The sequence below is a fragment of the Andrena cerasifolii genome, chromosome 9 (assembly GCF_050908995.1).
Source record: "Andrena cerasifolii isolate SP2316 chromosome 9, iyAndCera1_principal, whole genome shotgun sequence".
In the NCBI taxonomy this organism is placed as follows: Eukaryota; Metazoa; Arthropoda; class Insecta; order Hymenoptera; family Andrenidae; genus Andrena; species Andrena cerasifolii.
The window spans coordinates 15,330,829-15,347,786 of NC_135126.1; the positions used below are offsets into that span (position 1 = coordinate 15,330,829).

Sequence of the window (16,958 nt, forward strand, 5' to 3'; positions counted from 1 at the left end):
ACAAACAGCGCGACGTAACGCGCCGGCCGATCGTTAAACGGGGCAAGCCAGAGGCCTCCGTCGTTTTTTCGACTACGTTCTTTAAGCGGCTCGGCGGAGGGAGCTTTGACTCTCCTGGATCGATCCAGCGCGCGTCTTGGAATCGATCGATCGGCACTAGAGCTTCCTCGGGCGATGGTACCTTGACTCGCGGACGCGGGCCGAGGAAGCGACTCGAAGGACAAATATATAAGCCCGTTCGGTGTAGAGGATTTAGGGCAGTGTTCTTCAAACGGTGGTTCGCGGACCGGCCCGAAAACTAAAAATAAAAAAAAGTATAGTTGTAATTTTATAACATTAGATCGAATAAAGAAAATATTGTGTATATTGCTTTTTATTTCAAGCTATCAGCGCAATAGTGACGTAAAGCCAAAATTTTGTTTCGAGATTACGGCTGATGAAGTTATTGACGTTCTTAAGTCGTTGTTTTAATTTCTATTTTTAGGTATGTCGGTATGATTTTTTAAAAAATATAATTGCTGGGGTGTGTATTATTAGTAGATAACTGTGAATGTATGAATATTGTAGAATTGGTATTGCATGGCGTAAATCAAGAAAATGCTCAGTGCAAAAGGGATTTAAAAAATAATTTTTTCCCTTATTTAATCTACGACTCACAATTTTTTATGTCCACGCCCCATCACTGTGTAAAGCTGGCGCCGACTTGAAAAATTGAGAGTCGTAGATTAAATAAGGGGACAAATTATTTTTTACTTTTGTGTGCATTTTTATTTTTTTGCAGCTGGTTTTAATGTTTTTATTTGATGGTTTTTATATATATAGATATTGACACAAAAGATAATAATAATAATTACAGAAAATAATAATAATTAGGTGACAATAGTCTTTATTAACCAGAACTAGCAAAATATTCAGCTAATATTGATGCAGTAGGGGATGAGACCACCGGGGCATCGTCCTCTTTCGGAAAAAAAAAAAAAATATGCGGGAACAAACATAAAAAAACATACATACAGGTGGAATCTGTAACCTCCTCCTTTTTGAAGTCGGTTAAAAATACGTTTTCGTGTTGCTATTTTGTAGATATTTTTGAGAGGTTGCTCAGCCTACTATAAAATTATAATTCTGCTGTATAAGAGGTGATTTAGGCTGAAGTGTCAATCCACTAAAAATTGCGCAGGTGTGAAAAGGTTGAAGAACGCCGATTTAGGGCACCCGAAGCGTTAGAATTCGGCACAAGTAGGTTGATTGGAAGGCCGAGAGGAGAAGAATACGAGACGGCGAGCAAGAAGCTTAATGACTCATAAACATGAATAATAGAAGTTTACTACTACTCGATAGATCTCGGGTAATACCCGTGCTCGAGTTTGCTCGATCCAGCCAGGTCATACTTGATGTCACGGGACATTCTAGCAACAGCCATGAAAATTCCGATTGTCATCGCGTTATCGCGCGAATCGGGCGGAACACCCCTTGGCTGGCGGGTCTCGGAGGTGAGGACGTCGTCACGCGAGCGTTCCGTTCCGCGAAAAAAGTCACGAGCCCCCGCCGGGCTCTGTTGCCATTCCAGGGAGGAGCTTCCTCGAAATCGTCCTACGTTCCGTTTCCGGCGAATCGTTCCGCGAAAGGGATCCGGACTGCCGGGCACGCGCGGGTGCCGGTCGAAAGATCAACCCGCTCGCCACCGAAATCGAGACGTCGCGCCGCGGCGCAGCGGGGAACGTGCTCGGCGCTCGTTTTGAGGTGACTTCTGACCTCGCGCGCGATTATTCCAATCGCCTGGCCGTCTTGATTTCCTCGTCAACGTTGTTCCATTTAACGACCCTTCCGGTGATAAGGTTCGGCCCGAGCGCCGGCTCTTCGTTCGGCCGCCAGCCGACGAGATTCGCCGAGGAAGCGTCCCCGTTTCGTCCATTCAAGTCCGATCGTCCGCTCCTGGTCGTTCTCGTTCGCGATCGCCTCGCTTCGACGAGCTTGAAGGGTGGATGGAAGTCGAGGGCGCGACGCTGGCGTCGGGATGACCATACGTTGGTAAAGTGATCGATAGCGATGGGATCGATGCGATAAGTAACTTCGCAACGAGGCGAAGCACTGCGTTAAGCACTTCGTTAAATCGAGCGCGACACGTTTCACAGCAAGCGAAATACCGTGTAAGTATCGCGTAGCGGCTGAACGCGAACGACGAGTCTCAGTTATTTATCGCGGATCCGTAATACGCGCTATATAAAGCACGTGTGGACGAATGTGTGCATCCGAAGTGCTTGCGAGGTTAATGGTATAGGTCTTGCACTTGCTCTATGGATTAGAATAATAAAGGATCTTCGTCATAAAGGATTTATCCTGTTGCGGTACTCCAAGCCTTCGCGCTCCAAATAAGGCCCCCAGTCTACGAAATAAGCGCAGATACCGCGGATGACAATTATCCCAGCGGCAGTTAGGCGACTGGGTCGCTTACCTCTTACTTAGCCTTTGACATGCCAGCGGTTATTAGGAGAGTTATAAAAATCGCCCGAACACGCTCGACAAAGTTGGACCGCGAGTTTCGAGAGACTGGATGATTGGTAAATTCGAAGTACGGCTATCTATCGTGGACGTACGCGCGCAATCGTTAATCGAGACGTTTACTTTCACGTGCAATGCTGGATTTAATCGAGACGACGCATGGGTGGCAGTGAATTGATTCGATGCTCGTGAGTTCGTACTGAGCATAATCCCGAGAGTAGCATTAGTGGTAATAGTAGTAGTAGTAGTAATAGTACAGTAGTAGTAGTAGGGGAGTAGTCAGCGGGATATATACGCGGGCGCGCGTTACCACGGTATTGGACAGTCGACGCGCAGCACTCGAGCGGAGCGGGTCGCGCCTCCTCGTCCCGTGCCGGTCGCAATCCCCAGCATTCTCGCGTCGCGTCGCGTCGCGCTCTTCCAAGACCGCGATCCATTGCGCGTCCGTGGGGCGCAACGAGGGCAGGATTACCAGTAAATCGTCGACGAGCGAGGGCCCTCGATCGGTTCGCGTTTTAAGATGACCGCCTCGGCACTGTCTCCGCCGTGTTCCTCGTTCTCCTTTCCACGCTGCTCCCCGGCCGTGTCCTCTTTGCCCGCGTCGTGCTCGCCGTCGCCGACGCCGTCGTCGTCCTACTCGCAGTCTCCGTTGCCGTCGCGCAGGAAGAAGAAACCAAACCGGTGGACGATCGGTCGCGGATACCCCGTTAGATCCCGCGAGAGGAGCGGCTGTTGAATCGACCGAGACGGAGAGGTGCTCGGAGAGATACTGCCGCGAGGAAAAGTGCGGGCGCGCGTAGAGATCGTTACGTCGGTGGCCGCTGCTTCGCGATCCACGAGTCTGGCCAGAGAAGCGGATAGGGTGGCCGAGAGGAGAGGAGGGAAAGTCGAATCGGCGCAAGGGAGCGACGTAGCGACGTGGTGCTCCCTGACCTGGAGACATCCCGCCGGATCGGGCGCCAACTCGCATCACGAGCCGGCTATGGGAAAGCTGGCAACGACTCGTCGACGCGTGACCCGTGATAACGAGGACCAGGAGGCAGCATCGGTGTGCTCGCACGGGCCAATCGGCGCCAGTTCAGGCCGCGCTTTCGTCGCGGTTCCCATTCGCGGGATCGCTAGAGGCGCCCGCGCTGTCCCGAGAGCCCTCGCGACCGAGTCGCCCGACCCGTGCCGAGGGGAACGCTTTCGCGAGTGTGGACCGTCGTGGATCGCCGAGGGTGCGACCGGTGTCCCCGTCAGCAGCTCGGAGACGCTCCGGGCACAGAGACGCTCCTCCGAGCGGAAAGTAGCGGGGCGGAGCGCTCCTCGTGTTCTGCTGATAACGATGGCGATCGCGGCGCTCTGCGCTGCCGCGGCGGCCGTACCGATGCCGTCGCGAGAGGACCCACTGCTGCGAACCGGTCCCCGGCACGACCTCGACCGCTCGACCGGTCTCGAGGACGTCTACGAGGACGCATTCGAGGACGCTTTCCGAGAAGAGGAGGACCAGCGGCAGACGACGAGGACCGTTCTCGACGAGAGCGAGCTGGAGATCATCAGGAGGAGCATCGCGCGAGGTCTTGGCTTGAAGAGGATACCCGACCCCTCCAAGGTGAGTCCCTCCCGCTTTCTCCCGCTCCGTAGAGATGTACGTTCTGTCAAAAAAGTACCGGGAATTGGTCAACGAAACACAAAATATGTATTATTCGTCCAAATTTATTGCATCGCCTTCAAAGCAGGCCCCTTTCGAAATAATACACTTATGCCAACGAAGAACCCAATCATCGAAACATTTTTTCAACGCACTTTTTGGGATCAACTTCAGTACTCGCCGCGAATTCTCTTGTACGTCATCTATCGACTGAAAACGGGTGCCTCGAAGTGGTAATTTCAGTTTTGGAAGAAGAAAAAAGTCGGCCGCAGCCATATCAGGGGAATACGGTGGCTGCTCGATAAGATTTCTTGAGTTTTTGGCCAGAAATTCGTTCGCAATAATAGCCTTGTGAGATGGTGCGTTATCGTGGTGCAAAATCCATGAGTTTTCTTTCCACAAATCTGGTCTTTTTCGACGAATTTGCTCTCTCAAACGCCGCGTAACGCTCAGATAATATTCTTTATTTACTGACTTACCTTGTGGCAAGAATTCCGAGTGCGCAACACCCCGCGGTAATCCAAAAAAACTGCCAACATCACCTTCACTTTTGATCGACTTTGACGTGCTTTTCTCATTTTCGGTTGAATTGGAAGGCGCCATTCCGAAGCTTGTTGACTGGTTTGCTTTTCAAACTCGTACAGATTCCTTGTTCGATATTTTTATCCATTCTAAAAATCGCAAAACACACTTGAGACGAACTGACACAATGGCGCACTGCAAACAAACTAAATGACAAATGACGCTCAAACTCCGCGCGAGTATAGAGGACAGTTGCGCCGACTTAGCGACAAAAAGAATTTCAACGATCCCTTTAAGCGAGCTTTTTAAACGATCGATTCGCCGGTACTTTTTTGACAGAACGTATACGACTGTTTTCGCGTCGCCGCGAAAGGGGACGACTTTCGCGATGCTCGAAAGATCGCGGGGGCCAGTGCCGCGTCGTCGCGTCGCGAAAAAAGTCCGTAGCCCCGTCGAAAGGAGCGTACCGGCCGAGGGAAAGGTGCGAGCAGAACGGCGAGGGGTGTGGGGGATGAAGGGGGACGGAGAGGAATGAAAGAGAGAACGGAGAGATAGTGGTTGATAGACGGACACGCGGCGGATAGGCGGAGCAGAGGGAGAAGATCGAAGATGCAGAGAAAAGGTTGCCGTCTGTGGCGGCGTGGATGGCTCGGGGCGAGGTGACGAAGCGGCGGGACGATGAAAGGAAAGAAAAGGAACGTACGGGAAGAATAGGAAGAAAGGGAAGAAAGGAAAGGAGGAACGCGACAGGAGAGGCCATCTCCGCGCGCCTCGTCGGGTCGTCCCTGTTCGGTAACGAAGATCGAAAGACGGGGACCGAGTTGAGCGGCACGTACGTGGCTCCGGGGCAACAGGTGTTGCGCGGCGGTCGGTCCTCGCGAAAATCGACGGGGAGAGAGTACCTAATCGAAAGGAGCCTTGGGTTTGCCGCCGGCAAACAGGCTCGAGGCGAGCGAAAGAGACGACTCGAGGGAGTCGCGAGTCGGCGGCATCCGTAAACAGGCGGCGAGTCGAAGACGAGGACCGTGGGTGGTCCGCGTTGCCCCACTTTCGCTAACGCATGCACGAGCACGTGCGCCGATCCTTCTGCTATGCAGGCAACCGGCTGTCCACGTGCGTGCGCGAACGCCCACGTCCACTCCGATCGGATCTTCCGATCGTCGTCCTGCCTCTCCTCGGACGCTCGCCTTTTGCTTTTAACCGAGGCCGCGACTACGCGCCCCTCTCGCGGTACACGATACGAGGGATTAACGACTGGGATCAAACGGGCCCCAGACCGGACCGACTAGTTTCTTTTGCCGGCCGGCTAGCTCCGTCTTGGTACGTAGCATCGATAGAGCTTCGCGATTCTCACCAGGTGTTTCCCCGACCAACAGTCCGGGCAATCCCCGCCCCGCTTCATTTACGCGGCCATTCGAAAGTCGTTGTCGCCGCGCCTGATCTAAATTCGGAGCGTTACGCCGGCACTCTGTCATCCGGAAAGTCCCAGGCGGACCGGTGAAATCGGCATTCGGCCCGTGATTCCGGTAGCCCGCGCCCGCGGTTCGGTCGATGACGGAGGCTGAATCTCCGTCCCGTCCCGTTCCGGATGTCGTAGAGTGCTGTAGAGTCTAGAGGATGAACGTGGGCGGGAACACCTGTTGTCGCGGCAGCTATAGCCGTCAGCGACGCCGTTACGGCTGTACGCGATAACGAAAGTCGATTCCCGGCTGTCCTCCAAACCCGAGGACGTCACCGAGAAACGTGAGAGCCGGCGCGGGACTCGAACGCGGCCACCTCTAATGCCGAAGGGAACGCAGAACCAGTTGTCTCTCTTCGATCACCAGAGTCCGGCTGCATCCTCCTTCTTCGCATTTCCATCGTTCACGCTTCTCGTCCAGACGATACAACGTTTAAAGAGGAACGGTTACCCGTTCAAAGAGACTTCTGGCTGAGTCACCGATGCAACGTCCCACCGGGACCGTCTCGAACCCCCGCAGCCGAAAATACTGCTCCGCGTGGGTAGCTGTGAACTTTAACCGAGCATCGACTCGCCGAGATATCGATAACGGAACGAGGTAGGCCCGGAAGCGGCGAAATAAAACGAGGAGGAGGATAAGCAGCGCGGCTCGAGAGATGCGTGCTTGGATTCCTTCCTCGTTACGCGGCCAACTTTTACAGCTGTTGCGTCACGGGACTCCCCTGCTCGGCATTTTTAAGGCGCGGACCAACGTGGAACATCTCTGTGGCTGTCCATAAGCCGCCGCGCACCTATAGTAACGCGGGGGATATCCAATTGGAAATGATCGTTACTTTTAGAGCGTAAAAGAAACACGCGTCTTAACTGCTTGGGGACAAATTATGTTACGGAGAAAATGACTGCTTTACAAATATGTTAAACAAAATCTTAGAAACTAATAAATATTTACTGTGACAGTGTTTCAGCAGAATCATATCTCTCTCTCTGTCCATCTCTCTTTCTCTCTATCTCTACTTTTCACATCATTCGCAAGAATATTATCAAACAGCTGATGGACCTCTTATTTACCTTTCGCAACACTCGTACACACACTCACGCTCTCGCGACCGACCTGAGTGCTCGGTTATACAGAGCAGTAGTATCTCGATAACATTCGCATAAATCGTCACGCATCTATTGTATCGCATCAGTTCTCTATATCTCTCAATAAACTGCACTATTCGCAACGATTTTTGAGTTCTCTCTATACAGACAGAATAACTAAATATAAAACATTAATTATTCATAAATTACCACGTGCCAACGCAAAACCCTACAGTAGACCGCCGCGAGTAATCGCGTCGCTCCGAGGGAGCCTTTACTCAAGCGTCCAGTGAGGTACCGCTAGTTGCGTTCTTTTAGTCCAAGTGCTGTCCCTTTGGCAGACTTCTGACGCCCCATCGGCATTCCAGGTAGCTTCACCTCAGTTTCAAGTACGCATGCTGCCGTCACGGGCCATCGCTTGCCAACACGCATCAAGCTTGATCGAGCAAGAAGTTAGCTAGCGATCTATGCCCGCAGCATCGGCACTCGACCGATGGACGCTGGATACGATGCGAGGTTGAGGAATGGTCGTTGTTGCATAACGGAGAGCTTCGGTTTGGTTATTCGTCTCGCGAAAGGTGCTTGGGCAGGGATCGATCCCGACGGAGAATCGAGCGTCGATTCGTCGGGATCGGCTGCGTTCCCCGGAGAGAAAGCAACGAGCACGAGGAGCACCGGCTGCGCGCTACGTCCGCTGGAACGGAGCGGGCGGGAAAAGAAAATTGCTTTCGAAAGCAGCCGTTCGAAGAAGTACGAGCGCGACGGCGTTCCCGCGTTTCGAGGCGGAGGCGAAGGTAACGCGAGGAATGTGACCCGACTCGCCGGGACCCAGATGGCTTGCGAAATATCTTTCTCCGAGGAGGAGCTGTAGCGTGGGAGGCAAAGGGAACGAGCGTCGTTGCGCGATGGTTTCTCCAAGGACATCGGCATTCGCGGGAACGTCACCCATCCAATGCCCTCCGCGCGCGTGGGACCTCGTTACGATTCTCGTCGAAGGATCGGGGACAAGTAAAGTAAGCCGCGGATACAGCGTGGCCGTAAGGGTTGAAGGGGACGAAGACACTGGAGCGCTGGAGTATCGAGAGATGAGGGCCCAGAGAACCGTGCAGGTTTTGGGGACTGGAACGGTAATTACTTGGACGCGTAAGGAAAGAGCAAGCACCTGGGAATTATCCAAACAGCAACTTAAGGGGAATCCCCTTAACCCTAACGAGCAGTTATACCGCGTAGGGTAATTGCGGGACAGATACCGCACCTTCGGTATTTCAGGGTTACCGGTAATCAGGGTCATAAAAAATGGATGTTTTTAGTTTCAAGTTCTTAAGGGTGACAACTATTAAAATTTTGATTTTCTTTAATACTAGTAGTAGGATGTTCAACTAATAATATGTAGCCTTGGAATAAATTTTCATTGCAAAATTTATACACGGTGACAATTTTCCTTAAGGCGCGGCAACTGTCCCACAATTACCCTAAACCGTAGACGGGGATAGAAATAACAACAATTAGGTTTCGAGATGTTTCAGTCGCGTGTGCACTGCTATGGAGATTCATCTAATATTATTTCTATCCTCTTCCTTGAAGGGAGAAAGGAAAACCGAGGAATGCCCATGGTTCGTGATTCCGCGATTTATAGCACATTTGGTTGGTGACAATTGGGAATACAGTACTCTCGAATCAGAAAGGGTTATAGAGTTCAAATGCCCCAGCAAGATAACGTTAATGTTTTGATATACTGATTAAAAGCAGGAAATGTCCACTCTGCACTGGAACGAAACACTTAATTTCCTCGATAAAATTGTTTCGTGACATTCCCTGCTTCTTCCTCTTACCCTTCACTTGAGAGAAACCTCTAGCATTAAGGGAACTCCCCGTATACATACTCGCCGGAGCAAAGCTGCGCGCACCACTCGAACGCGTCCCAAATACATACACCCCGCTATGTTCCTTCGATCCACGGTGATCCACTCCCGATCGAGAGCCGCCGACTTCCGCTTTCGCGAGCCGCGGTCCAAGCAGAGACGCGAACGCCGCGAATTTATTTTTACGCCACGGGTTACGAGCTCGCCGCTTTCTCGACCCGGAAGCGGCCAGGATTGAAACAACGAGCCGAGTATCCTCCGCGCTCGACGGAACGGCCCAGCGACCCCTTTTCAGGCTCGCTGCAAACCGAGTCGAAAGATCGGCGAACGCGACACTGACCGACCTCTCGGTCGAGTCAAACGGTTATTGAGAGGAGTCAACTCGGCCAGGGTCGCGGTCTGATTCGGAACCACGCGGGTCCCGGTCGACTTACGGGTCGAGACAGGGGAATCGTGCTTGGAGGGAAAGAGGAATTGGCGCGAATTCGCGACGCGCCACGGGGCCACTGTCCCGACGCACCGGAACTCGGTCGGCCCGACTAACTCGCTTTAAAGAGAGCGAGCAGTTAAGCGACTCCGCTCTGGACACTGCGGAGGCGTCCATGTGCGTCTCTGTTTCGTGGCTGGTGACTCCCTAATTTAGAAGAGCGATGAAAGAGCACAGCGAGGTGGGCAGTGGTTGAGAGTGGCCCAAGTTTAGGGTCTTTCAATAAGGGCGCGCGATCTTTAAAATTTAATGAAACGAGGTGTATGCGAGCTATGGCGGAAATCTTGATTACGGATTATAGTACATCCAGTGCCATTATGTTTTCAAAATAATATCGTTCAAATGGCTTCCACGGCATCGATTGCAGGAGGCGATCCGGGAGACCCAATTTTGGATGACTCTTCCAAATAAATCCGGCTGGGTTTCAGCAACGTCGTGAATAGCCCAGGGACTTAACGTAGTCCCAATGAAAAAAGTCTAAGGGCGATAAGTCGCGCGATCTTGCCGGCCAGCTGACATCGCCTCTTCTCGGCGTTGTTAGTCATCGAAAATTGGGTCTCTCGGATCGCCTCTTGCAATCAAAGCGGGGCCATTTGAGCGATGTTATTTTTAAAACATAATGGAATTGAATCTACTTTAATCCGCAATAAAGATTTCCGCCATAGCTCGCGTACACCTCTCTTTATTTAATTTTAAGTTCGAGCGCCCTTATTGAAAGACCCTTTACCAAGCAAGACGACCGTCCCACCTCGCAATCCTCGCATGCCGTCTCGATGCCGAAGCTCTCGATTCAACGGCATCTACTTAGACATTCTAATATCCGTCGTAGCTACTCCAAAGCGCCGGTTCTTCTGTTTCCCCTGCGCTATTATTACCGACAAATAATCTGCTTAATGAAGAGGGTCGTAACCGAGCCACGTCCACCGCGGCGTGCCGTGGCTTACGATCAACTATGCGGCTGATCGTTACGACCGTTTACTCGGGCCGAGGCTTAAGCCGCAAAAAGTAATCCGCGAAAGTGTCCGTAAAAGCTGGCGGACTCGCGGTGGCCTTTCTATCCAGCGATTTTAGCACGTGCTCCAATTAACCGAGAGCTCGACGTTCGAGAGCCCCCTAGGAAGCTGTGCTCGCTGGTGCTCGGCGGAAGGAGCCAGACTCGGTAGACGAGTTAATTTTACGGAAGCGTCTAGCGCGTCTGGAGTTTCTCATCCGCGGAAACGGCGAGGCCTCGCGACGCTTAAGGGGAGAAGGCTGCTCGAAAATTGCAACGGTGCTCGAGATGGAAAGTGGGGTCCGAGGAAAGCGGGCGGGTCCGCTGGAGGAGCTTGGAGGCACAATGACCGAGGAGCTGCCCCTCGGACCGGCGCGTCCAGACGACGAGATGACGGCTCGAGAGGGGTCAGGCGTGAAGCAAAAGGAGAAACGGGAGGAAAAAGGCGGGAAGGGTCGAGAGTCGAGTCGAGCTGCTCGGCTCTGCTTGGAGAAGCCGCGCAGCCGCTGGAATCGCCAGCTGCCGCCTCGCGCGACCCCAGAAAATTAGATAATTTCTATGTCACGCCCGCGAACCGATTATCGCGCGCGACCCCGCTGGATACGCAACCGAGATTCAATTAAGCGAGCCGAAAGTTCAAGCCACGATTCGCCCGATAAGCTGGACTCTTTCCAAGTCCGCTGGGAGCACTGGTCCCCCGCATTCTCCGTTTCTCTCCTCTCCTCGTTCTAATCGCTACGAACTTGCCGCGGGTTTGGACGCCTCGCCGTACAATGCGGCGTGTTTTACAACTGATTAGGAGGAACGAGACGCGTCGCCCGTGTCCGTTTCCCCCGGCAAGTTCCGCAATACCCAGTTAGCCGGGCGTCGCCGAGAATCATGCTGTGCAATTCTGTTCGCAGGCGAACGTGAGCCAAGCGGAGTACGAGAGAGCGCACAGAGAGTACCTGAAGAAAGTGCAGCAGCTGGACGGGCAGAGCTCGAGAAGTGCCAAGAGACTGCATGTGTTTCACGCTACAGGTAAAGTGGCGGAAGCGGAGGGACCCGCTTTGCCCCGTGCCTGTTCATAGAATGGTATTTCTCTCCGTTTCCATCCGCGCGTTATTTGAGAACTCTCGCGAGAGAAAGAACGAGCGAACGATCCTTGGAAGCGCGCAATCACGTAGTCGCCTTTCTGAAAAAATATACACACGGGCCCGCTATAATTACTACCCGTGTAAACATCTAGCTCGTGGAGTTTCCGCCGAATATTCAAAGAAAACCGACGGGTTTCGCCACGTGTATTGAGACTAACGCGCCGCGTCTACCTACACGAGAGAGACCCTCTTCTTCTTTTTAGGACCTTCTCCGGCTAGACACGTTTGTATCTCGCGACTGATATCCGTGGTGACTCACCGCTGTGCTTCCCCTCCCACGAATGCACGGGAATAACTAACTGCGAAAGGTACCTTTTCCACTCTCCAAGTACCCGCAACGCGAAAAGTAAAGCCACGCGCATAAGCTAGGAGAGCGAGCGTTCCGATGCTCTGGGAACTAGAAACTAGTCATCGTAATTTACACGGCCCCTATCTCTCCGTATCCTTCCGAGGCATCTCTAGCCGCCCAGCGCGAGTGCCCCGTCTGAAGTAGGTCTTATTCCTTTTTAACGGCACAAAGCGATCGGCGAGGAGGCTGCGCGTGAAAGAGACACGGGCAGGAAGCGGGAGGAGACCGGAAAGCGTGAAACTAGCTTGGTCGAGTGGCTCTTTCCAAATCCTCGAGCGATGCAGCGCGGCGCGACACGTTTCATACGCGTAGAAGAGGAGGACTATTACGGGGAAGGGTCGAGGTATATACGTGACGTTTGACTGCGTGGAAAGGGGCAGAAGTGGGCTTACGAGCACCCTTCGCCGAGCTGCCAACGGCTCGCCTCCCTCGGCCTCCAAACGAATTTGGTAGGCTCTCGTGGCTGAGCGCGGCGACCTCCGCGGATCCAGCGCGACAAAGGGCTTTCGATTTCATCAGGGAGACCGTAGTCGAGTTGCCCGATCAAAAAGGGGACGGTTCTCGCGACATCTCTGCGAGACGAGGCTGGACACGGGCTCCCCCGAGCCGCGGGACTGCGTTATTATGAAATAGAAATTCCAATCGCGATGGAATGCCGGGCGACGAGTTCCCGAATGCAATAAGAACGAGCCGTCGAGGAAGCACCGCCAGCTACCAGCGCAGTCCGACTTCCCCTCGCAGCTGGAGCGCGTTTCTTCCTCGAGGCGGCTCGACCGGTCGCGATCAGTGATCGAGACGGACGATTCCGCGAACGCCGTCCCGAAAATACCGCGGGATACCTTTGGGGAAAATAATGACCCCTGTACGCGGGCGTATTTCGAGCGGCGGTGGCGCGCAAGGTGGCCTATAATTGGCGCCTGTGAATGAGCATCGGGGTGGCTGCGTAGCCTTCCCATCGGCTTTTACGCCGAATTATCGGGATGCCGCGGATTCCCGGCCGATCTCTCGCCGAGCTATTTTGCGATCGTTGGTCGATCGCCAAGCGCAAATCGCGGCCTGGCGATTATTGTCCGCCGCGCAATCACGGCCACGGATTCGCCACCGCGATCCTATTCTAGGGACGGTCCGCGCCGAGTCGTAACCGCTGCCCACTGACAAACAAACGAATAGTTTGGCGCGTGGGACGGGCTCTAGAGCGGTGATGCCGCGGTTAATCGGATGGGATTGATTCAGAACGAAAGCTCGCGAGGGGAGCCCCGCCACCTCGATTACCAGTATCGCCGCTCTGCTCTTTCGGTTGAGTCACATTCGGAATATAAACAGTTCTCGTTAGAAGCTTATTGGGAGGCTAGTTAAATTTCTTAAATAAACAGGTGAATCGCTGCAGCGTTCGAGCTTAAAACTCGCGACGCGAGTCATTCCGTTGGGAGACTAGTTTCTGGGAAGCTAGTTAACGGCTTCGAGGGGCGACGGGGCTACGGGGCGAAACGGCACTCCAAAGTGGACCGTTAAGGCGTCCCGGGACGCGCGGGATCCGAGATAACGCTCTCAGATAGTCTGGTCGTATTTTTACGTCCCCGACAGATTTACCTCGTACGACGAAACGCGTAACAGGAGCGTCGTGTTACACGTTGTTTTACGACTGGTACCGAGCGAGTTGACGCCGCGCGACACGCCGCTAATCCGTCGGTGTCGTCTTACCGGGGAACGCTCGGTTTCGGTTCACCGAGCCGGACGACCGTTCAGAGAACGAGCAGGGAGGATAGAAGGCGCGAGAAAGTATCAGTGCCCTCCGTCGATCGTAGCGCCCCCCGTGAGATCGGAGAAGCAGGACGCCTCGCAAATACTTGGGCGTTCTCGCACCGATTCCTGGAACCCGCTAGTTTCGTTTCCGCGCGGGTCCTCCCGCAGAATGTAAGAGTATGTACCGACGCGGCAAGATCCCCCGAGATAGTAGGTATCGTTTCGTTTAGTACCCGGCGAGGAATGGTTACGCGTGCGCGAACGTCAACACGTCTCATCGAGTAACGAGGCTAACGACGCGCGCGTACGCTTATTAACAAATTACCCCGGGGAGTTTGATGATTCCTCTAATTGCCCGATATAAATGGAACGGACGAGAGTGGACGGTTCTCGTCGCCTCTACCGGATACGCGTCGTCGAGCCTGCCGACCGAACCGCGGAAAAACCGTCCGGGAAACTTGCAGCTTACCGAACTGTTCCGACGACAGTGACACGCGATTGGGATCGCATTAATACCACGCGAGCACCGAGGATGACGCTAAGAACGCTAACAATAGCCGCGGTGGAATATTAATAACAACTGAATGAATAGGAGGTACGCGCGAAGGCGCGAGTAACGCGGAGAGAGGGAGAGAGGTCCAAGGCTGCAGGAGAGGTTTTCGTTTACGTAATGTCGGCGTTCACTGAGTCGCGGTTGTTTTGTTGCAGCGCATCCTGGAAATGGATCGAGCGGAGCGCACGAGAGGATGGAGAGAGGAGGGCGGTACCGTCACCGGTTGTTCTTCCCCGTGGAAATTTCTCGGCCGGACGAGAGCGCGTCGGTGGATCACGCGACGCTTCGGATTCTGCTCCACAGTCACTACACCGAGCGCTCCGACCACGTGGACGTTCTGCTTTACCTAAATACGTTCCATTCGAGGAGGCTGATCGTTCGGAAGAGGATCGAGGGAAGCGCCTCCAGAGACTCCAGATGGATAGAGTTGGACTCCACCGAGGCCGTCTCCTCGTGGCACGAGGCTGGCCTGGAGAATCTCGGCCTCGAGCTGGAATTCCTACGCGACGGGCAGCCAGTGCAGCGAGCCTTCTCCGCGCCAGTGCTGAACGTGTTCGCGGAGCTAACGTCGAGCGGCAGGTCGAAACGCTCCACTCCCGAGGAGCTGATGTCGCTGCACAAAGGCCGCAGGACCAAGTGCAAGGGCGAGAGCAAAAAGTGCTGCAGGCACGAGCTGACCGTGATGTTCAAGGACCTCAAGGGCTTCGAGTTCATCGTCTACCCGAAAACGTTCGACGCCGGTTACTGCAAGGGTCGATGCCCGCCCAGATACAATCCGGCCCACCATCACGCCCTGCTGCAGAGCCTGCTGTGGAAGGAAGACAGGAAGAAGGTGCCCAAGCCCTGCTGCGCGCCGAGCAAGCTCGACCAGCTTATGATCGTCTACTTCGACGAGAACGACTCTACGCAGCTGAAAGTCTCCTATTGGAAGAACATTCAAGTGCTCGAGTGTGCTTGTTCCTGAACTGTTTCCGTATCGCTTCTGCCGGTAAAAGTGAACGAACGAATAGACTGGCGCGCGTGCGACACACGCGAACGCCCGGTATGCGCCGCGATACGCGGGGCGTAATAGAGAAACAGTTGCGGAGGAATCCGAGAGATAAAGAGAAAAGAACGGTCTATCGTTATCGAGGACTCACCAAAGAATCGTCCGAATAGCGTTCGGTGGTGCCACCTGTCCGTCGTCCCTCGCGACACAGCTATCGCGCTCGCAGAACTTTCTTCCTTTCGTGCTCCTCTTCGTCCGTTGTACGACGCGTGTACGCTTCGCAAAAGTTCTCTGTCGGGAGGACGGTCGTTCCATTTAATGAGAGAGCACGCGGCGTCGTAGCCAAAGACGGAGGATTCTGTCGCGAAATCGATGATCGACGGTTAACTCGATCCGAGGCACCACCGAAGGCCCAGGCCCCCCTCCCCCCTAGTCGTGGGCCTCGCATTGACTGTGATACTAAGATATCTGCTTGACGTTATTGCTCGTAAATAATCGTAATTCGTATCGTTAGATTCCACTTCCTCCTTCTCCTTCTTCTTTTTTTAATTATCTTTGTACATACGCGACCTGGTTAAGCGAAACGTTGTGGGTTCGATCGATCCGTTGACAACGGGGAAACTGACGAGAGCCGCGATAGGAAAATTACTTTTGAAAATGGTCGATGACACTTGTCGAGTGCGCGCACCACGTTACACGATCAACGTTGCCGGCTCGATTTTCTTCGTCGGAAAGAAATGGTTTTAATTGCGCGTGAGAAACGACGGCACAGCTGCCGCGCGCCGCTGTGTTCCTTTAATTTATTTCGATTGTTCTTGATTCGAGTATCAGATTCATACGCGTATCGAGTATCGAACGTATGCACGATCAAACGGTCTACGCTCGATCACCGATCGATTTCAATCGACCTGCACGCGAAATCGCCGCTTCGTAAAGTTTTCTGTCGCTCGAGATTTCATTAGTTCCTAATAGATTACAGGGCACATCTTGGAGATCATTGAAATTTGCGAGAATAATTCTGCATTTCGTTGCGATCGACGTTGTACCGAGGGCTTGTAAATGTATTGAGATTCGTGCGCGTCGAGGAGCTCTCCAACTCTCTTGTATACACAGCAACACACCCATATCGCATCCCTTTAAAGTCGATAAGAAAACGCTTAGAGACTCTTTTTATTCCATCTACATCGCGTGGCGTGTGAGCGTACAAGTCACAAACTCGCGAGCCGAGATTTCATTGAACTCGCTACTGAATAGATGTTTACGCGCTTCGCTGTATCGAAGCAGTCGTTCGCGGAGCTAATTTCGACTACGCACAATGGGCATCCTAACCTCACGTTACTTGTACTTTCTAATCAACCATCGATGATGTAACAAAATAAAAATTTATTCGTTATTTATAACAGAAAGACTTTCAATCAACGCCCATCGCCCGGTACGAGCCGGCGCGAGCGATCTGTTGCACAACGCAGCGAACCTCGATATCGGTGGTTATTTAGAATGTAAGGAACGCGACTCCATGAACGAGGCAGACTCTTGAATACTACGGTTAAGGGGTTATCACCGCACGACAGCAATAAACTTTCGCCGAACGGCGATGTTGCTCACCCCGTGCGAGGGCGAAGGTCACCCTGACAACCGAGTTATGCAATG

The 16,958-nt window shown here is 53.2% G+C and overlaps 1 protein-coding gene across 2 annotated transcripts; it reads left to right on the top strand.

Annotated features, from left to right (window-relative positions):
* The first annotated feature begins 2,816 nt into the window (after window positions 1-2,816).
* On the top strand, window positions 2,817-16,714 carry Mav (TGF-beta domain-containing family member maverick). Of its 2 annotated transcripts, XR_013086414.1 has the most exons (4): window positions 2,817-4,096; window positions 11,442-11,559; window positions 14,476-16,496; window positions 16,537-16,714. XR_013086414.1 is itself a non-coding variant. In XM_076819846.1 (3 exons), exons 1-3 carry the CDS (start codon window positions 3,485-3,487, stop codon window positions 15,282-15,284), a joined length of 1,539 nt encoding a protein of 512 aa, XP_076675961.1. In that variant the 5' UTR covers window positions 2,817-3,484; the 3' UTR covers window positions 15,285-16,714. The 2 variants fall into 2 exon arrangements, 1 of the variants encoding a protein (XP_076675961.1); XM_076819846.1 differs by having other exon boundaries at window positions 14,476-16,714.
* The last annotated feature ends 244 nt before the right edge of the window (window positions 16,715-16,958 follow it).